General features: G+C 47.8%; 2 protein-coding genes across 5 annotated transcripts; both read left to right on the plus strand.

The window, feature by feature from the left end:
• The first annotated feature begins 177 nt into the window (after nucleotides 1-177).
• eya3 (EYA transcriptional coactivator and phosphatase 3) lies at nucleotides 178-10,367 on the plus strand. Of its 3 annotated transcripts, XR_004341570.1 has the most exons (20): nucleotides 178-313; nucleotides 2,232-2,326; nucleotides 2,592-2,641; nucleotides 2,712-2,806; nucleotides 2,925-3,005; nucleotides 3,076-3,127; nucleotides 3,688-3,785; nucleotides 3,871-4,008; nucleotides 4,113-4,201; nucleotides 6,352-6,532; nucleotides 6,656-6,792; nucleotides 6,883-6,966; nucleotides 7,036-7,125; nucleotides 7,203-7,261; nucleotides 7,338-7,501; nucleotides 7,860-7,974; nucleotides 8,052-8,173; nucleotides 8,242-8,342; nucleotides 9,078-9,665; nucleotides 9,763-10,367. XR_004341570.1 is itself a non-coding variant. In XM_032581045.1 (19 exons), exons 2-19 carry the CDS (start codon nucleotides 2,303-2,305, stop codon nucleotides 9,156-9,158), a joined length of 1,761 nt encoding a protein of 586 aa, XP_032436936.1. In that variant the 5' UTR covers nucleotides 178-313; nucleotides 2,232-2,302; the 3' UTR covers nucleotides 9,159-10,367. The 3 variants fall into 3 exon arrangements, 2 of the variants coding, with proteins under 2 accessions (XP_032436936.1, XP_032436937.1); XM_032581045.1 differs by having other exon boundaries at nucleotides 9,078-10,367; XM_032581046.1 differs by having other exon boundaries at nucleotides 181-313; nucleotides 2,229-2,326; nucleotides 9,078-10,367.
• Nucleotides 10,368-12,515: 2,148 nt separating this feature from the next.
• Nucleotides 12,516-18,597, plus strand: LOC116731323 (XK-related protein 8-like). Of its 2 annotated transcripts, XR_004341571.1 has the most exons (4): nucleotides 12,516-13,731; nucleotides 13,932-14,128; nucleotides 14,377-15,350; nucleotides 18,578-18,597. XR_004341571.1 is itself a non-coding variant. In XM_032581047.1 (3 exons), exons 1-3 carry the CDS (start codon nucleotides 13,310-13,312, stop codon nucleotides 15,267-15,269), a joined length of 1,512 nt encoding a protein of 503 aa, XP_032436938.1. In that variant the 5' UTR covers nucleotides 12,517-13,309; the 3' UTR covers nucleotides 15,270-15,807. The 2 variants fall into 2 exon arrangements, 1 of the variants encoding a protein (XP_032436938.1); XM_032581047.1 differs by lacking the exon at nucleotides 18,578-18,597 and having other exon boundaries at nucleotides 12,517-13,731; nucleotides 14,377-15,807.
• Nucleotides 18,598-21,051: the final 2,454 nt, after the last annotated feature.

Genomic DNA, 21,051 nt, shown 5'->3' on the forward strand with positions numbered 1-21,051 from the left:
AATCCAACACCATTTTCTTTACTTCGAGTCTCCTGAACATCTGGGAACCAACAGAAGTCTTGATGAGCAGCAGCAGTTGCTTCCAGTTGCTTCCTTCTGGCAGGATTTGACCTCTGACCCCGCTCCTGTTCCCTCTCACCTGTCAGCCCTCATTGTGCCAGCGACCTCAGCGATGTGAGCGTTCTGCGCATGCGCCGCGGATCCCGTAGGAGCTCCTTCCTGCCAGATAGTGCTCCCTAACAACAGACAAAGCTTTCCTGTGTGGATTCCCGGGGAGAGAGTGGATCGAGGCGCTCCCGGATCCCCTTCCATGGTAAGGCCGGTCTGCGGGCTGCGGTGTCCGGGCAGAGGGCTGCCTGGGAGCCGGAGGGGGGGGCTGTTTGCTGCTCCGGGGTTCAGTATCTGGCACACGATGCCTGGTGGGACCGACTAATCCCTGGAGCAGAAAACTTTCCCACCCTGGTTCCGCCGGAATATTGTGTGGTTCCGCCTGAATTATTCCCAGTAATGAAGTGTCGGGCCGCCGCTAACGGCGCAGCTTAACCCGACAGAAGGAGTCAGAAAGGAAGTTAGCTTAAGCTGGCTAACGTCAGGACTTTACGTTCCCGTTGCTGGGTACAGACTAACTCCTGGCGCGGTCTGCAGTGTTCCGGTCCAGATCCATGTGTCGGTCCGGTTTCCTCAGAGATGAGTTGCTTCCTTCCAGGAAGTAGCCGGGTTCACGGCTTCACCCTCACGGTGAGCTCGGTGGGGTGTATTTCCTGGAGTCAGCTGTCTAACAGCAGCAGCAGGATGTTTACCTGCGGCCAGGTAAACAGAGCCGGTTCCGGGCTGAAACAGATTCGGGAAGAGCCGGGTCCAGAACCTCCATCCCTGCTCAACACCCGAGTCAGATTCCCTCACATCATCCAGTTCTGCGGAGACCTGGTTCCGATCCAGTCCAACACTCAGTCAGAACCACCAACTGTGACTCACACCAGACTGGACCCGGTACCGGTTCTGCTCTCTATCTACTGAGCCGATAACACCTCCACTCCTCTCCTCAGTCCACCATTAATGACCTCAGCAGACTTATTCATTATTTGTTTGGTTTTCTCAAATCTTCTGAAACATTTTCACCAAAACTCCGTTATTAAAACTTTTTTGAGCACAAACATCTGGAACCATCTGGGGCAGCAGAACCCGCCGCCCTTATTGGGCTTTTATTACAGCGATTCAGAGACACTGATCAGGGCCCAGTTACCCTAAAGACCAACGTTACTGGATGGTGGAGGGACGGCGGAGTACCAGGAGGGAACCCAAACATTTCCACACCAGAACCTGTGAACCACAGGGCTGGCACAGAGCAACCCAGTCCGTCTGTCTGACTCCTGACGGGTTACATTTAGACTGGATGGATGCATCAGTCTGTCTCCATCAGTCCTGATCTCAAACAGGAAGTAGTTTTCTCTGAGGTCATTGCTGATGTCTTTCCTTCTTGGCGTTGGGTTTTGGAGGTTGGAGACGTTCTGCCAATTTTCTTCCTGGTTCCAGGAGGTTCTAAAGCCTGGAAGCATCAGCCCAGTTCTTCCCAGTCACCTGGTCCTGGTCTAGTTCTGGTTCTGTTGAACTGGTTGCTTCGCTGTCTTGAACCCTGCTGAACTTTGTGAATCTTTTTTTAGTTGGTTTTTCTGCTCTGGCCTCCTTTCCTTGCTGTTGTGACAGTTTAGTGATGCCGTTATCTAAAGCTTGTGTAAGTAGTTATTGCGGCTGAGCGGACGGATTCACGCGGCACGTTTCTCTCCCAGAACGTGTTCGGCGAGGAGCCGGCCGACACGTCTGGCGGTTTTAAATTAGCCGTCTGACCCACTTTGGGCCTCTCTCGGCATTATGTCAGGGAGATAACGGCTGGGCGCCTCCAGCTGTGGCCGATGGACAAATCCAGGTTAGATCTTATCCGGCCAGGCGAGTGTTGCTGCACCTGGGCTCATAATGCTGGGCGGAGATGTTTTCCCTGAATGTAGGTTATGCCTCGTGTAAGGCGGCCCGCTCCCCTAATCCACAGATCACCGCCGTGATGGAGACACTGGTCAACGCCAGGTCCACACGTGCCTCACCTGCAGGTCTCGTGCTGCGGATCAGAGCGAGGCGCCGCACTTCCTGTGGCGCCGAGCGGGGCGGGGGCGCTGATGGGTATTTATGGGGCGGGAGGAGCGGAGCCGCCTCACAGCGCCGGTGTTTGTGTGAAGCAGGGTCCAGAGCGGCGGTCCCACTGCAGACCGTAGCTGAGCCTGGAGACGTGGCGGCGCGCCCCGCCGCAGAGATGGACGACCCGCAGGAGCTGCCGGTGAGTCGCAGCGTCAGCCTTCACACGTAGCTTTAATCTGACTAAATCTGGTTTGACTTTTGGTGTTCAGCTTGAAATGCAGCCGGTGACACAAAGATTCATTCATGCTTTTACTCTGGAGATGTGATGAGGCGATTTCCCATCTGAACTGGTTTATAGTAGTTGGAAAACAGTAAATAATCTGTAATCTCCAGTTAATCTGAAAGATTGTAAAAACAAACGTTTTCTTTCCAACGCTGAGACTCGGCTTGTTCGGTTTATTCAGGTGAAGAAGGCAAAGCTGGAGGCCGACGGGGAGCAGGAGTCGGAGCTCAGGTTGGATTATCATCATTTCTCCTCAGATTACCATTAATCTGTAACTCAGATGAAGTTTCTCTGCTCTCAGGAGTCTGAGTTCAGACGGGACTCCAGCTGCTGCTCTGGCTTCATCGGAGGAGGACGGCTCCTTCTCCGCTTTGTCTGCGGCCCGGCTGGACCCAGGTGAGCAGAACCAGAACCTCCTTCCTTCCTGTTCTCCAGCTGTTTTCTCTGAGCCTCCTGTAGTTAGCATGTTGCTGCAGCGTGTAAAGACGGCTGCATGTTTTTGTTTTCCCTGCAGGTGAGCAGGACCAGCCGAGCGGCGCCAGAGGAGAATCGGACCGGCCGATCGGCGACTCCGTCGACTCGTTCTCCCATCCAGGTACGGCGCCGGTGCTGAGGAAGCGTGCGTGTCTGGATCGGACTCACTCAGAACGTGTTCTGTCTTCCAGATGGCGACTCGGCCCAGTCTGACTACAGCCAGGAGGTCTACCAGGAGGCCAGGTGAGATTCTGACAGAACCGACCCGGTTCTGGAGGCCCACACCGGTCCTGGGAGTTCATGCTAACGTTTAGCACTCACACCTTGCTTTCTGAACATCAGGATGAATGAATCGGCTGCTGTTTGTTTGGTCATGTGACAGTGATGCAGCAAAGGATTGTGGGATGTTTAACCGAAACAGTAGAGGTCAATATATCGGTTATCAATCATATCGATCAGTTCATCCTGATATGACTGCAGAGGATTGAAATATATAAGTGATAAAGTAAAAGTGAAGCTTCTGAGAAAATGTTTTATGTTTCATGGGAGAATTTAGATTAATAACTAAATCATTTTAATCAGTCACAGTTTATCCCTGCTCAGGTGGTTCTGGTCGGGTTCTGGTCGCAGCCAGGCCAGAGCGTCACTCGAGGTCGCCCCCTTGAGGAGAAATGTGTAGTTTGATTTCAGAGCTCCTGTCCAGCAGGGGGTAGCGCCTGCGACTGGTTGCCATGGAGAGTTTGTCTCCTTCAGGCTGATCTGACTGTGCTGTCCTCTGTGTTGCCATGGCGATGCTGCTCCAGCCCTGCAGTGACGTCCTTCAGCAGCCAGGTGGCGTTCCAGTCCGCTGTCTACTCCTCCTTCCCTCAGACTGGTCAGACCTACGGCCTCCCGCCCTTCGGTTAGCCCCGCCCCTTCCTCCCGCAGCATCATGCCTCTGTATGCCTCCGCCGTGCTCTGACCCCGCCCCGCTGCGCCCCCTGCAGGTGCGCTGTGGCCAGGTGTGAAGACGGAGACAGGGCTGCCTGAGGCGCCCCCCGGTGGCCAGACGGGGTTCCTCAGCTTCAGCACAGCCTACACCTCCACCCAGCCGGGCCAACTGCACTACTCCTACCCCAGCCAAGGCGAGCTGCGCACGCTCCTGCACACACACACACACACACACACATGCACACACAGTCACACCCTCCCTCTCTCTGAGGTGAAATGATGCTGTTTCTGCCTTCAGCCTCCAGCTTCACCACGTCCAGCGTTTACTCCAACATCCCCTCCTCAACCGCCGTCAGCAGCGCCGCCGCCGCCGCCGCCGGACCGCAGGTGAGGCCAAAACGAGCATCTGGACCTGTCGCTTCTGTCCAGAACCAGAGTCCCTGCAGAACATGTTGGGTTCTGGTTCCCTCTGGGACCAGAACCAGACTTCCTACTAGAAAATGCTACTTCCAGTTAGCATATTTGTCACAAAGCGAGTAAAAATAAAATAAAGACTTAATAATTGATACCCGAATGCCACAGAAAATGTTTGCTAATGAGTTCATGTTGTCCAGATTACATTTCATTATGAAAAATTTCAAAATTTAATTAAACTTTTTCTAATGGAGTCTCACAGCAGCAGCGCCGCAAACCAAACATTTTAAACGGCGAAACAACACATCACAGCCGATGTGTTGAAGACTCTGAAAAGAGTCAACCCACGGAAGGCCCCAGGCCCCGACAACGTACCTGGGCGGGTGTTCAGGGAATGCGCAGGTCAGCTGGCTGGTGTCCTAACAGACATTTTTAACACCTCACTGGACCAAGCCACAGTGCCAGCCTGTCTCAAAACTGCCTCCATCATTCCGGTGCCAAAGAAACCTCAAGTCACCTCTTTCAACGATTACCGGCCTGTGGCACTGACTCCCATCATGATGAAGTGCTTTGAAAGGCTGGTAAAAGAACACATCGTCTCCAGACTCCCCTCCACATTCGACCCGTTCCAGTTTGCCTACCGCCGAAACCGCTCCACTGAGGACGCCATCTCCTCCGCCCTACACCTGAGCCCGGCTCACCTGGAGGAGAAGAACACTCATGTGCGGATGTTGTTCTTGGACTTCAGCTCAGCGTTCAACACAATCATCCCACAGCATCTGGCAGGAAAACTGGGACACCTGGGCTTCAGCACCCCCCTGCGCAACTGGCTGCTAGACTTCCTCACCGACAGACCTCAGTCAGTCCGGATCGGACAACACACCTCCGATGTCATCACCCTCAGCACAGGCTCCCCTCAGGGCTGCGTCCTGAGCCCTCTGCTGTTCACTCTGATGACACACGACTGCGCCCCCAGGTTCGCCACCAACCACATCGTGAAGTTCGCGGACGACACAACGGTGGTGGGCCTCATCAGAGACGACAACGACCTGGACTACAGAGAGGAGGTGGAGCAGCTGGTGGACTGGTGCAGAGACAACAGCCTGATCCTGAACGTTGACAAGACGAAGGAGATGATCGTCGACTTCAGGAAGAACCGGCCCAGCCACGCTCCACTGCTCATCAACAGCTCGGCTGCGGAGGTGGTCAGCAGCACCAAATTCCTGGGGGTGCACATCACAAACGACCTCACCTGGACTGTGAACACCACGTCTCTGGCCAAGAGGGCACAGAAACGCTTGTATTTCCTGCGGAGGATGAGAAGAGCACACCTGCCCCCGCCCATCCTCAAGACGTTCTACAGAAGCACCATAGAGAGCATTCTGACCAGCTGCCTCTCTGTGTGGTGTGGAGGCTGCAGCGCCTCCGACTGGAAGAACGTGAGGAGAGTGGTGCGGACAGCAGAGAGGCTCATCGGGGCCCCCCTTCCCTCCATTCAGGACATTTCATCCCAGCGCTGCGTGTCCCGAGGCCGAAACATCGTCAGTGACCCCTCACACCCCCACCATGGACTGTTCTCCCTGCTGCCCTCTGGAAAGAGGTTCTGCAGCATCCGGTGCAGGTCCACCAGGTTCCGAAACAGCTTTTTCCCACTTGCCATCAGACTGCTGAACTCTTAACTGGACTGCACTCAAAATCTGGTCTCCACTTCATACCTTGCACATGTACAGAGCTAAATAACTTCTATTTTACTGTCAGTCCTGCACTTTATATTTTATATTCATATTTTATACTTTATTTTATTTTATTCTGGAGTAACCTCACAACATTGGAACCTCAAAACATTGTCCTGAGCCGTATGCAACGAAATTTCGTTCTGTATACACCCTGTGCATGCAAAATGACAATAAAGTCAGTCTAAGTCTAACAAACCAAACTTACCTCTGGGTCAAAGGTCAATCATCAGTTCATACCAGGTTTCATCCACCAGAGGACAGCTCATTGATCATGTGATCAGGATTATGGTGGTTTCTTTTTAATGTATTTAGTAACCTGGTACCAGGTTCTGGTGTCTGACCCGGTCCAGTCTCTCCAGTCAACCTCTTCCTTCTTCCTTCCTCCAGGAGTTCAGCAGCTACAGCTCACTGGGACAGAACCAGTTCTCCCAGTACTACCACCTTCCTCCCAACTACACGCCCGCTGCGCCGCCCAGCGCTGACGAGCACGGCTCCGGTACCGGCGCCGGCGCAGTCGGGTATTCAGCAGTGAAGTCCGAAGAGGCCGCCCCAGCCGGACCGCCCACAGGTGCTGGTTCTGTTCATCTGGAGGTTCTGCAAAACTTCCTGACCCAGATGCTGCAGTCAGAACCCTGGCTGTCTGGACCGGGCCGGGTCAGTATCATCGATCTGTTTACCTGCTCTGCTGCAGATGCATCACCACCTGAGAATCCGCCAGCGGGGGGCGCCAGAGATCAGGACGAGGTCGGCCGCAGGAACTCGGTGGGAAAGTCCAAAGCCAAGGCCAAGAAGTCCGACGGCTCGCCGCCCGCCAGCAGTGACCTGGAGGTAAGCTCACCTGCTGCTGCAGCTCACCTGCTGCTGCAGCTCACCTGCAGGAAGGGGCGGAGCCTCAATGTTCACCTCTGCTGCTTCCAGCGCGTCTTCCTGTGGGATCTGGATGAGACCATCATCATCTTCCACTCTCTGCTCACCGGAACATATGCACAGAAGTTCGGCAAGGTGAGGTTCTGACCCGAAGCTCCGGTTTCGGACCAGAACCATAATTTTAACACGGTTCTGGTTGCTTAGGACCCGGCGACCATGCTGAACCTCGGCCTGCAGATGGAGGAGCTGATCTTCGAGTTGGCCGACACTCACCTGTTCTTCAACGACCTGGAGGTAAGGTCCAACAGAACCTCAGATAACCAACCAGATTAGTTCTTTTTGTAAAGGATGTTTCTCCTGGTTTCTTCTAGGAATGTGATCAGGTCCATATCGAGGACGTGGCGTCTGATGATAACGGCCAGGACCTGAGGTCAGTTCAGTCACTCACCCAGAACTGTCGGCCCGGTTTCCCTCGTCTGAAGTCTCTCCGTGTTTTTCCTCCTCAGTAACTACAACTTCATGGCCGACGGCTTCAACGGTTCGGGCGGCGCCGGTGGAGCGGCGGGGGCCACCACGGGGGTCCAGGGGGGGGTGGAGTGGATGCGGAAGCTGGCTTTCCGGTACCGGCGCCTAAAAGAGATCTACAGCAGCTACAAGGGGAACGTGGGGGGTGAGTTTGGACCGCAGAGCGTTTCCAGAGTTCACGGGAACGCTGGAGACAAAACGTCCTGACAGGAAGTCACTCAGCTTCAGAGGAGACGACAAACTGTGGTTGACCCCGTTGCTAGGTGTGGTTGACCCCGTTGCTAGGTGTGTTGCTAGGTTAACTGTCAGACTGAGGATCTGAACGTTTAGCCGTGTTAGCGCCTCTCTGCAGGCCTGAGATGCTTGGTGAATAACTTTTATCTTATCGAGGGAAATATTCAGAGATTTTTCATAAATTGGCTTCACTAAGAGCTACTTCAGGCTTGTTTGTGAACCCGGGCCTGGAACCAGAATCTGGACCCTGTGCTGTCATCTCGCTGCAGGCCTCCTGAACCCCATAAAGAGGGAGCTGCTGCTGCGGCTGCAGTCTGAGATCGAGAACGTCACAGACTCGTGGCTCACCACCGCTCTCAAGTCCCTGCTGCTCATCCAGTCCAGGTCCGACCCAGATCCGCTCAACCCAGACTCGGTTCCGGTCTTCCCGTTCCCGCTCACGTTGTTTTTCTGTTCTGCAGAGGGAAGTGCATGAACGTGTTGGTGACCACGACCCAGCTGGTCCCAGCGCTGGCCAAGGTTCTGCTGTACGGCCTGGGAGACGTCTTCCCCATCGAGAACATCTACAGCGCCACAAAGATCGGTGGGTATGACCCGGCATGGTGGACCCGGTCCAGACCCGCCCAGCCTCACGGTCTCCTCTCCTCCCAGGGAAGGAGAGCTGCTTTGAGAGGATCGTCTCTCGCTTTGGGAAGAAGGTGACCTATGTGGTGATCGGAGACGGCCGAGACGAGGAGTTCGCAGCAAAGCAGGTACGAGGTTCTGGAGATGTTCTGGAGACCGTTTCCAGGTCCAGATAGTGATGGAAAAGGAACCAATTGTTTTTCTCTACGTTTCATTAACCGTCCGTCTCCCTCCAGCCGCTTTATTTAACCTTTGACCTCCAGTAAATCCATAGAAAACAGCAGCAGAACCTGCAGAACCGCACATTCACATGAAGGCATGGCAGTGATGGTGTTACTGGATTTACTCTGCATCCACACCAACTAGCTACAATATGGAGCGTAGTTTAACTACAGCCCATGCATGTCAGATAACTATTCACATATAAAAGGTAAAATAAAATATTTATGGGCTAAAAAAGTGGATTTTGTATGACTTGTTCCTTTTAATGGCTCCAGGTTACAGTGTAGTTACCAGTTTTGTCAGCAGGCGGCGCAGTTTCACAGCTTAAACTGTAATCCTGTCATAACAAACTTTACTGGAGGATCAATTGTCCCAGAAATTACTGCAGTAAACAATAATAGTCAATATAATAATAATAATAATAATAATAATAATAATAATAATAATAATAATAATAATAATAATAATAATAATGGAAGTATGTTAACTACCCTGGAACTGGAAGACATTTTAAATATCCAGAATAAACAAACAAAACAGCAATAATTAAAATGGATTATTCAACGTTGACAGGGAAAACAGGCAAAAGGGGCAGGCAGGGCAAGCTAATCTCTGAGCTAACATGGCGTCTCCTCCTGCAGCACAACATGCCTTTCTGGAGGATCTCCACCCACGGCGACCTCGTCTCCCTCCACCAGGCGCTGGAGCTGGACTTCCTGTAGACGTCCTGCGCCTGGCGGCCATGTTTGGGGGCGGAGTCTGAGTTCGCCTCGCCCTCTATGGCAGCTAAACTCGCCGCCGCTCAGACTGACTCACGCTTCACTTCCCCCGTCTCCATCTGGACATCCGCAGAGGACTTCCAGTCCTGGAGACGTCCATTCGGTTCATTGTGTTTTAGTCTGGACCCAGAAAGTTCTGGACCGCTGTGCTCTGCGAACCGGTCCTGCATGCTCCGACCCGATCCGAACCGAGACGATGAACACTCAGGTCGTCTTTAATCACAAAGAACCTGAACAACTCCTAAAATCCCTGTGAAGGTCCGGATTCCAACGTCCGCTTTCCCTCAGTGCACCAGAACTTTATCAGAACTTCACCATGGCAACCAGAACCGGTAACTGAGCTCCAGCTGCTGCAGACCAGACCGAACCAGACAAATTTGTCCTTCAGAGACCAACAGGAAGCGGAAGCGGAGCAAATGTTCTGATTGGACCGTGAGGAACGTGGACCCGGTGTGTTTGCTGACTCAGCGTATTTATATCCTGTGCCTTTAAGCGTCGCTCGTGTATCTGCAGATTCTTCGTATCAAAGTGTTATTTTTCCATTCAGACGCTTCTTCATTTCCTGTTCTGCCTGCACTGAGACCCGGAGGCTCTCCGTCCGGCGCCGACCCGAACACGGCTTGGATAAAGTCTCTCCGTGTTTCGGTTCATCTCACCAGACGCTCCAGGAGCGTCGCTCAGTTGCTGCGACAATCACAGGTCAGGTTACTGCTGGAAAACTGCGGCACGACTTGGCAGGAAATCACGACAGGACCTCCGGTTCTGGAGAACTTTGAGACATTTTGGTCAGAACCTGCAGGTTGACAGGAAATCACCTGAAATCCATGGAAACCAGTCGGACCTCAGGCCCTGTTCTGGCCCGTCCTGGTTCTGACCTCAGGTCCGGTTCTGACCCGTCCCGGTTCTGAACTTGATCCTGGTTCTGACCCATATTGGTTCTGAACTTGGTCCCGGTTCTGACCCGGCTCGGTTCGAGTCGTGCATCAGTTCTGAAGAAGCAGCGGTTCTGATTGACCTGCTGGTCCGTTTCCTCCTCAGCGCTTCTTTCTGTTCATCTCACTTCGGAGCCGAGCAGAACCGGAATGTGGTTCTGGAAACTCGGACCGCTCCGGTTCTGGAAACGTCCGGACTGTAAATACATTTTAAACCTTTTCTGGCTCAAGTTTCTGATTTCTTACACATTCAGTTCATGGTGGTTCATGTCCAAATTCACGACTGACGTCCATAAAAACCGTCCAGATTATTTATTGGTTCATTCTGGAGCAAAATACTGAAGCTTTAGAAAACGGTCTGAATAAAACCCAATAATGGAGGCAAAATCTGGACCCGACATGCAGAGAACTGAAGTCTGAGTTAATCTAGGAAATTCCTGGAGAATCAATGAAAAGTCAAGAAAAGTTAACAATTCCCACAGTTCCTGAACGCAGCAAAGTCCTGAAGAAATTTAGAGATTTCTACAAAAATCCTCAAACTGAATATTTTTTATCAAAACCAATCAGCCTCAATCAGAACGGTTCCTTGAGGTTCTACTGCGTCCAGCTGATGGGTCGGGCGCCGCTCCAGAACACGGCTGACAGCAGCAGAACTCCCGGTTCTGATCCCTGCTGACCCAGAGATTCTGAAGGATTTGTCCATCCAGCTGGAGATTAAATATTTTAATCTGGTTTATGAAACTTCTGTTTCAATCGAATCTGACTCCGATCCGTTTTCAGATTTTCTCTCCAGTTTGGTTCTGATTTATTGAAGGAAATTCTCCTTTATGACTTTATATCTAAAGCTCAGTTAAAAACTTCATTAATGGGTCAAAGGTCACCAGGAGACATGGTGATGTAGAGCTGTGTTCTCCTCAACCGAGTTTTCTAGTTTTCACCAGCGAGATAACGATGCTCCAATAAACAGACTTCTTTCTTTTTACTGATTTATTGGAGCATGGCCTCTGACCAATGCCTTCTCTTCCACCATCGTAAAACTGAAATATACAAGGCAACAAGGCATAGTATTAGCTAACACTGCAAACTAGCCAGATGCATGCTTACTGCAAGCTAAAGTAAAAATACATTTTCATAAATGACTGAAATAAACTAATTTTCACACTACTGTTACACAAAACAATATAAAGATAATTATAAATTTCCTCATTAACCAATACTTACGGACAAATCTCGTCCAAAACAGCAACGCATCAACGTTGGCATCAGTTTCATTTAGGAACTCTCCGGCATTACGTTCCGCCATCTTGGATCCGACCGCATTTTCTAGTTTAGTTTTTTCAGCTCAACCAAACATTGTCTCAAAACAACCACCAGAGGGCGTTCTATGGCTGTTCACAAAAACTAGTTCATCCAATTTAAGTTAGTGAGTACGGATCCCTCTAGGGGACATGGGGATTTTTTGTCTTTTGCGTTCCCTCGCAATACTGTACTGGTCAGTTATGCAGCATAATTGAATACTGCAAGCCTTTCTTACGGTTTCTTTCTTACGCCGTATTTTCTGCTTTAATATAAGGTTATGTGAGGTTTTTCCATGAATGTTAGTATCTTTTTGTGAAATATCTGAAGTTTTATATCTTTCTTTAGGATAGAAAGGCGCCACAAACCTACGATATAAACAGAAACTTTCCGTAAGAAGGAAAGAAATAAAAATACATCCTAATATGGATTATTTCTGAGTTATTATCGCGGGTAATAAATCATCTGACAGTTTTGATTGTGTCTCTGTTGTTCTAGTCTGAATGGTTTAAAGAGCTGCTTTCAGTTCCATCTTAGCCTCTTAGGTTTGTGGTGCCTTTCTATCCTAAAGAAAGATATAAAACTTCAGATATTTCACAAAAAGATACTAACATTCATGGAAAAACCTCACATAACCTTATATTAAAGCAGAAAGTACGGCGCCCACCATAAGAAAGGCTACAGGATTCAATTATGCTGCATACGTTTTGCGAGGTAACGCAAAAGAACAAAAATTCCCCATGTCCCCTAGGGGGCTCCGTAAGTAAAGGCAGAATGATGACATCACCCAGCAGTAGTGTTTAAGCTAACCAGGCTAAAAATAGCTAGCACTAGGAACTGAACAATATATAAAACGCAATACAGTCGTTAAAATAAATATCAAAGTTAAGACAGTGAGCAGTAACATAAATACTAGATTGTTCTATAAAATGGAACTAAAATACATAAAACTGTTTCTTTTAAAGATTGTTTTTTCAGGCGTTTACCTCATCTGGTGCTGGATGCCGTGCAGCTGAGAGGATTTTTGTTTTTCTACCTTTAGACAGTTATGATGTGCAAACATAGAAACAAGGTGTTTTTACACTTGGTATCATCGATTACGATAATACCAGAAGAGTTGAGACTTTCATGCAGAGCAGAGAGAAGGAAGTTAAACCTTCTCCTCCATCGATCATAACCTGAGATCTCTGGCAAACTAAATAGATGAGCTCCAAATGTTGCCAGAACCAAACCGGAGTATTATGAAAGCAGTTTGATGTGATGCTTCAGATCTTCTATCAGTCTGTTGTGGAGACTAATCTCTTCTGCAGCATCAGAACCACTGACTTCAAAAAGATCCACAAGCTGATCAAAGAAGGATTCTTCAGAAAATGAAGAATAATAGAGACAAATGTGGGAATGTTCTTCATTCTTCAGTCAGGCTTCCTAATACTCACTGTAACGCTGACCTCTACAGGAGATGCTTCCTGCCCACAGCATCTACACAACTCTGGCTTAAGCTGGCTTAATTTCCCTTTAGAGTAAATATTTTTTTGGATAAAGAGGTTTTATCATGGTTTACTCAAGTTCAGACACGACTGATCGAACTGGATTCCACTGCTCCTTTAGGAAAACGGATCTCCTTCTCAAGTTTCATCCCCACTTTGTGGGATTGGTTGGTTTAGGGGGTCGGTAGAGACAGGAAGAGACCAGAAGCAGAACATTTGCTGCAGATGGTTCAGATATTCAGGTGAGCAGCAGAGTTAAACCTCCTGTAGGCCTGAAGGGAGCCGGCCTCCAGTCTGACAAGTTGGACCAGGAGTGGGTGGAGTTTCTGCAGAAACCTCACCTTTTACAGTCAGTTGTTCTGGCATTTCAGCTGCTGCAATGGCGGAGACCAGGCCTTCTTTGTCGATTGAGGAGCTTTCAGACGACAGGCCTCCTTCCCATAGTGAGGAGAGTCAAGACGAAGACGAAGAGTCTTCCTCCCCTATTGGATGTAGTTTTATTAAGAGCTGCATGGGAAAGCCCAAGAGCATTTGGTCATTTTTCCTCTATGTGCTGGGTCTTGCATTGTTTGTTCTTGACGTTGTTTTGGACTTCAAGACTCTGGTGATGTTTGGCATGAATAGAGAGTATGGGCACCTCGCTGTTCTGCTGGTTCTGCTCATAGGCTCGGCCGTGCTCACACACACTTTCAGCTGGCTCTGGTACAAGGATGATGAGTTTGCCATGATGACCAACCTGGAGAGGATCCTGTATCCCAACCTTGGATTTCTGCACATCTTCCATTTAGGAATCTACACCAGGTGGGTCCAATGCAAGCAGGACTGGGTTCCTCAGTCTTTTAGTCCAAACCTGTTTAAGTCGCCTTCATTCATTCTAACTGTAATGCTTTTAGACAGAAACGTTTAAAGTTTCCTGGTCTGAGGACATTAAACCAGGTTTCTTCCTGTTCTGACCTAAACATCGGCATGTCCTTACCTCAGTGTCGCTGTGTCTGTTCCAGACATGCAGCCATAGCAACGGCTTCAATGGAAAACCTCCGCTTTCAGTCCGAGGAGCTGAAGAAAATAATAAAGTACCGTAAACACGATCAGAGAATTCTGGGGATCTTTGAGGCGTACTCAGAGAGCGCTCCTCAGGTCGTCCTCCTGCTCAGCATCGTCCTGAGTGACGATGGCTGGACACCGGCTGTCCTCACAGGTACAGATCCTCCTCAGAGCGCAAGATCTAGAAGCTGTTTCATTCATTTATTTAAAAAAAAAATTTACTGAGCCATATTTCAAAAGCAATATCTGACTTTTATTGAATAATTTTCAGTAAATGTTATTACTTTTGTCAGTCTCAAATTTTTTCAGTGGCTATCAGACGCCAACAGATTGTTGGGTTTTTGGTGTCGTACCGTTAGCTTCATCTCCTTTCTCAATGTTATGGTCTCTGTTTCTCCTCAGTGCGTAAGATCCTGGTCTCATTTGTGAGCATCATCTTCTCTGAGGCCAAGTACTACAAGTCAGTCATCTCCTGCCTCAGTGAGACCGACCAATTCTGGTGCTGCTCTTGTACGACTGTGGTGCGGTTGGCGCTCTTCTTCCTCTGGAAGCTGCTCTTGGTGTTGAGTCGCCTTGTTGCCCTCGCCCTCTTCGCCTCCGTGGAGCCCTGCTACATCTTCACCCACTTCGTCTGCTCCTGGCTGCTCCTGTTCTTCGTTGCCTCTTACATCGAGACGAAACAAGAAGACTCGGTCTTCAGGAAGTCTGTCGGTGAGAAGTGGCTGTTCCGAGGCACTGTGGCCCTCATCTGGTACTTCAGCTGGTTCAGTGGCGTGGTGAGGAGGAGGACCAGCAAACTGATGCTGTTCTACCACCTCTACATGCTGGTGGACATCTGGGTCCTCTGTGGGTTGTGGTACTGTGGAATTGGCTCGAATCCGCTTCACTTAGAGATCTCATCTTTGCACATTGCAGTCTTTGCTGGAAGTGTGCCCGCTTTTTATGTCATTGGGTTGTTTTGGAAGGGGATTTATTTTTATGGCCTCCATCCAGATGTGGAGGAAAAGAAGCTGGAAGAAGACAAGAAGAAGGAGAAGATGAGTTTCTTCACTCATGTCCAGCCAACTAAGTGGATGTGTGTGAAGAAACAAAAACAACTCATCTCCTCTATGAAAATCATCTTCTATCTCTTCTATCTGTTGCCCGGTTTTAGTAAATGTTTTAAAAACCTTGGACCTGATTCCAACGAACCGCCTCGCAGCAACAGGAGAATGGAGGAACTGGCCAAGAGTTTCTACATAAAACAATCTGACGGCTCTGAGGATTCTCAGCAGGTTTCTACTGCAGGCGACTGATGAGAGGAAAGTTCATCTCTGACTCAAGATGCAACTATTGTGATGACCTCTGACCTGACCCTCCAGATCCACATAAAGCCGGTTCCACAGTGGTTCTTCTCCAGCTGCAGAACATTTCCAGGACCAGAGACTAAAGTCTCAGATCAGAGAAACTCATCCAGGCTTTAGTTTCTCTTCAGTGGCTTTGATTCCTGCAGCAGCGTCTTCACAGGTCTGATTGACAACCCAACGGTCCAGAACGCTGCTGCTGGAGTTCTGACTAGAACCAGGAGGATAGAGACACCACCCTGTTCTACACCACCTGGTTCTACAGTCCTTCACTGAGAGACTTTAAACTGCTGGTAGTTTATAAATCACTGAACAGATTAAAGATTTGCTGCTGCTGGATCAACCTGCTGGTTCTGGTTCTGATGCAGAAAAGAATAAACCTCCAGAAAATTGAGAAACACCCGAAACACTGAGTTAATTTAAATCCAGAGTAAAACCAGCTGGTTAGAGCTGCTTTTGGAACATTTAATAAATGAAACATTTAACTTGACTAAATGTAACTGTGTGTTTTATGACTTTGTATTTTTATGATGTAAAGCACTTTGAACTGCCTTGTTGCTGAAATGTGCCATACAAATAACATTTGATTGATTGATTGATTGATATTGCTTTAGTCTCTGAGAAATCTTTAACATTTTTTTCTAAAGTCTTCGGACCGGTCCAACCTGAACTCTGCAGTATTCTCTCACATCAACATTTAGAAACCAGAGGTCGGACCAAGTCACTGTTTTGCAAGTCTCAAGTAAGACTCAAGTCTTGGTCCTCAAGTCCGAGTCAAGTCTCAAGTCGGGAGCTTGGAATTCCAAGTCCTTTTGAGTCGTTTTTTTTTTAAAACAAAGTTCCAATTATGCTAAATGCAAATAATAGACCATGTGTTCTTTTTTCCCCCAACATTATCTTTGTTGATTTTTCAACAATGTTTCCAATAATATACAGGACATAAATGCGCTCTCACATCAAAGGAAAAGTCCAGGGTAATTAAATTATTGCCCAACATTCAAATTGTCTCTCCTTGCATGCCAGGTTGTTATGGGATATTTTAGAGCAGCACTTATTACATACAGAATATATGAAATAATAAAATCCTATTAGATTCGAGGAACGGAAAACCTCCCAAAAAAACAATATCCAAACTATACTTATGTCTACAAATGGAGAGAAAATGTAATAAAACATATATTAAGGTTAAATGGGGAAAAGAGGCCAAAATAACAATAACTGACCATGTTTGGTTAAATATATGTAACTCTGTGATTCACACGTCAAGTTCTGGCCTGTGGAAGGAATTTTCCTGGAAATGCCTGGTGCGTTTTTTTGTTACACCGAACATTAAAAGTAAATATTGTAACGATACTGAAAAGGCAAAATGTTGGAGGAACTGTGGGAATGTATCTGCAGGACATTTTCTGGGAATGTATTAAGATTGCACCCTATTGGTCAGAAGTGATAAAAGAAATCAATACAAAAATGGACTTAAATTTATGCTGTGACTTTACTGTGGTTTTCCTGGGTAATTTACCCAGGAACTGGAGAAATCTGATAGATATCTCCTACTAATATTATTAGCAGGTGCAAAGAAAGTTATAACTCGCAGGTGGCTGGATGTGGAACCACCGTCATGTTTGGACTGGAAGGACATAATAGAGGAAATTCACGCAATGGAGAGACTGACTTTCATTAAGACTTGCCACTTAGAAATACAATAAATACTGGAAGAAATGGATCACTCATCTGACACCAACGGTATAATTAATGTAATTACATTATTTTTTGTTGCTTATTACTCAACTGCTCCTGTCAAACTAGTTGCTCTGTAATTTTTGTTAGAGGGTCTAGCTGTTCAATGTATGTATGTGTATCTCTGAAACTGCTAAAATGACAAAAATAAAGTATTAAAAAACAGTTTTTCACTCTTCAAATTTTAAAAACTGTAGAAAAACATTTTTTTTTAAAGTAAATGCGGTAAGGTTTGATCATGTTTATTTTATGTGTTTGTCTACAGATTCAGCTGAAATTTCTGGAAGATATCTTTAGGATATCTGAGCTGTGGCTTGTCCTCCTAACTAAACTCCTCCTGCTCAACAGTTTGGTTTTTGCCATTGACAGAAAATTAAATGTTGTTTATTTATTTCTGCAATTGTTTTTCAGCACTGGATGTTTATTTCTTTTTTGACTTGTGTATAAAAAGTTTAAAAATAATTTAAATAAAAAATTTTAAAAAATCCAATAATGTTCAACATCTGTGTTGCAGTTTGGTTATCGACCAAGAACTCTTCATGTAGAAATTTGCATTCATGTTCTCATTTTGAAGTGGGTGAAGATTGCTTATGGAAAATTAAATTGGTGCTGAGGTTTTTTCAAAGTCAGATATAATCTGAAGTGACGTCAGTCGGTTTATTGTCTGTTGGTTCCAATACCGTGTTGGTGCAGCGCTTTATGTCCGCAGAAGGTCCGGATTGGCTAACCGGGATGTTCGGGACAAATCCCGGTGGACCGGTCTGAAGTTTGGGCCTCAATGCCGTTTATTTTTAAAAATATTTAAATTTAAATATTTATAAAAATATTTGAGTAATCATAAATCATACTCAAGTTTACTAAAGAAACATTTAATTCTTAAACATAATGGGCAGACAGATATGATGTTTTTATTACTACTGTCTTATGTTTCTACTGGATTTTTACATCTTTTCAGTACGAAGTTTTGCTAAACAATCAGTTTGAAGTTAAATTATCAGACTTTTCTGTGTAATAATCTGAGCCGTTTTGTGGCAGTGGTGCCTTTTCTGTTTTTAAGAGTTATTAAAATGTTTCCAGATTAAAGTATAATTAGTGATAAATGTTAATCATATGACAGATCTCCAGATTAGGAATTTGAGATTAAAATAATCCTAATTTGATTCACATCAGATTATAAAATGACAACAACACCGATTTTAATCTTTTATTAATTCTCATTCTGCGGATCAAAGATGGCGGTTCTGCTGCTGACAGGAGGCGTCAGCGCCCCCGGTGGCAGTTCCGAACTCTCCATGCTGGTTCCTGTTTGTGTTTTATTTTGAAAGGGATTCCAGGCAGAACCACTGGGCGGGGGCCCAGAACTCCAGGTCCAGGTCCTGATCTGGGTTCTGATCTGGGTTCTCCTGGTTCTGGTTCAGTTGGTTTTACTAGTTCCGTTGGTTCTCCAGGTTCTGTTGGTACTCCTGGTTCTGGTTCTGTTGGTTCTGAAGGTTTTACTGGTTCTGGCTCTATTGGTTCTGGAGGTTCTGTTGGTTCTCCAGGTTCTGGTTTTGCTGGTTCTACTGGTTCTATTGGTTCTCCTGGTTCTGGTTCTGTTGGTTCTGAAGGTTTTACTGGTTCTGGCTCTATTGGTTCTCCAGGTTCTGTTGGTTTTCCAGTTTCTGGTTCTGTTGGTTCCCCTGGTACTGGTTCTGTTTTTTCTCCTGTTTCTGGTTCTGCTGGTTCTCCAGGTTCAGGTTCTGTTGGTTCCACCGGTTCTGTTGGTTCTACTGGTTCAGGTTCTTTTGGTTCTCCAGGTTTTGGTTCAGTTTGTTCTACTGGTTCTGTTGGTACTCCTGATTCTGGTCCAGGTTCTGTTGGTTCTCCTTGTTCTGGTTCTGTTGGTTCTACTGGTTCTGTTGGTACTCCTGATTCTGGTGCAGGTTCTGTTGGTTCGCCTGGTTCTGTTGGTTCTCCAGATTCAGTTGGTTCTCCTGGTTCCGTTGGTTCTCCTGGTTCTGGTCCAGGTTCTCCAAGTCCAGGTTCTGTTGGTTCTACTGGTTCAGTTGGTTCTCCGGGTTCTGGTTCAGTTGGTTCTGGTTCTCTTGGTTCTGGTCCAGGTTCTGTTGGTTCTACTGGTTCAGTTGGTTCTCCTGGTTCTGGTTCAGTTGGTTCTCCAGGTCCAGGTTCTGTTGGTTCTCCTTGTTCTGGTTCTGATGGTTCTCCAGGTCCAGGTTCTGTTGGTTCGCCTGGTTCTGTTGGTTCTCCAGGTTCAGTTGGTTCTCCTGGTTCCGTTGGTTTTCCTGGTTCTGGTCCAGGTTCTCCAGGTCCAGGTTCTCCAGGTTCAGGTTCAGTTGGTTCTGGTTCTCTTGGTTCTGGTCCAGGTTCTGTTGGTTCTCCTGGTTCTGGTTCAGTTGGTACTCCAAGTTCAGGTTCTGTTGGTTCTTCTGTTTCTGTTCGTTCTCCAGGTTCTGTTGGTTCTACTGGTTCAGGTTCTGTTGGTTCCCCAGGTCCAGGTTCTGTTGGTTCTCCTGGTTTAGTTGGTTCTACTGGTTCCGTTGGTTCTCCTGGTTCTGGTCCAGGTTCTCTAGGTCCAGGTTCTCCAGGTTCAGGTTCTGTTGGTTCTCCTGGTTCTGGTTCAGTTGGTTCTGGTTCTCTTGGTTCTGGTCCAGGTTCTGTTGGTTCCCCAGGTCCAGGTTCTGTTGGTTCTCCAGGTTCTGTTGGTTCTCCAGGTCCAGGTTCTGTTGGTTCTCCTTGTTCTGGTTCTGTTGGTACTCCTGGTTCTGTTGGTACTCCTGGTTCTGGTCCAGGTTCTCCAAGTTCTCCAGGTCCAGGTTCTGTATGTTCCGTTGGTTCTCCTGGTTCTGGTTCAGTTGGTACTCCTGGTTCTGGTTCAGTTGGTTCTCCAGGATCTGTTGGTTCTCCAGGTCCAGGTTCTGTTGGTTCTCCTTGTTCTGGTTCTGTTAGTTCTACTGGTTCTGTTGGTACTACTGATTCTGGTCCAGGTTCTGTTGGTTCGCCTGGTTCTGTTGGTTCTCCAGATTCAGTTGGTTCTCCTGGTTCCGTTGGTTCTCCTGGTTCTGGTCCAGGTTCTCCAGGTCCAGGTTCTGTTGGTTCTCCTGGTTCTGGTTCAGTTGGTTCTCCAGGTTCAGGTTCTGTTGGTTCTTCTGGTTCTGTTCGTTCTCCAGTTTCTGTTGGTTCTACTGGTTCAGGTTCTGTTGGTTGCCCAGGTCCAGGTTTTGTTGGTTCTCCTTGTTCGGGTTCTGTTGGTTCTCTAGGTTCAGGTTCTGTTGGTTCTTCTGGTTCTGTTCGTTCTCCAGGTTCTGTTGGTTCTACTGGTTCGGGTTCTGTTGGTTCCCCAGGTCCAGGTTCTGTTGGTTCTCCAGGTCCAGGTTCTGTTGGTTCTCCTTGTTCTGGTTCTGTTGGTTCTACTGGTTCTGTTGGTACTCCTGGTTCTGGTCCAGGTTCTCCAGGTCTAGGTTCTGTATGTTCCGTTGGTTCTCCTGGTTCTGGTTCAGTTGGTTCTCCAGGTTCTGTTGGTTCTCCAGGTCCAGGTTCTGTTGGTTCTCCCTGTTCTGGTTCTGTTGGTTCTACTGGTTCTGTTGGTACTACTGATTCTGGTCCAATTTCAGTTGGTTCTCCTGGTTCCGTTGGTTCTCCTGGTTCTGGTCCAGGTTCTCCAGGTCCAGGTTCTCCTGGTTCTGGTTCAGTTGGTTCTGGTTCTCTTGGTTCTGGTCCAGGTTCTGTTGGTTCTTCTGGTTCAGGTTCTGTTGGTTCTCCAGGTCCAGGTTCTGTTGGTTCCCCAGATCCAGGTTTTGTTGGTTCTCCTTGTTCGGGTTCTGTTGGTTCCCCAGGTCCAGGTTCTGTTGGTTCTCCAGGTTCCGTTGGTTCTCCTGGTTCTGGTCCAGGTACTCCAGGTCCAGGTTCTCCAGGTTCTGGTTCAGTTGGTTCTCCAGGTTCAGGTTCTGTTGGTTCTTCTGGTTCAGGTTCTGTTGGTTCCCCAGGTCCAGGTTCTGTT

This window comes from Xiphophorus hellerii, chromosome 13 (genome assembly GCF_003331165.1).
Source record: "Xiphophorus hellerii strain 12219 chromosome 13, Xiphophorus_hellerii-4.1, whole genome shotgun sequence".
Taxonomy (NCBI): Eukaryota; Metazoa; Chordata; class Actinopteri; order Cyprinodontiformes; family Poeciliidae; genus Xiphophorus; species Xiphophorus hellerii.

Excerpts from the sequence above, each read along its gene's own strand:
- eya3 (XM_032581045.1), top strand. The coding sequence starts at position 2,303 with ATGGACGACCCGCAGGAGCTGCCG. Across the intron at positions 7,502-7,859 it reads CTACAAGGGGAACGTGGGGG|GCCTCCTGAACCCCATAAAG; the intron begins GTGAGTTTGGAC and ends ATCTCGCTGCAG. Across the intron at positions 8,174-8,241 it reads CTACAGCGCCACAAAGATCG|GGAAGGAGAGCTGCTTTGAG; the intron begins GTGGGTATGACC and ends CTCTCCTCCCAG.
- LOC116731323 (XM_032581047.1), top strand. The coding sequence starts at position 13,310 with ATGGCGGAGACCAGGCCTTCTTTGTCGATTGAGGAGCTTTCAGACGAC. Across the intron at positions 13,732-13,931 it reads CATTTAGGAATCTACACCAG|ACATGCAGCCATAGCAACGG; the intron begins GTGGGTCCAATG and ends TGTCTGTTCCAG. Across the intron at positions 14,129-14,376 it reads GACACCGGCTGTCCTCACAG|TGCGTAAGATCCTGGTCTCA; the intron begins GTACAGATCCTC and ends GTTTCTCCTCAG.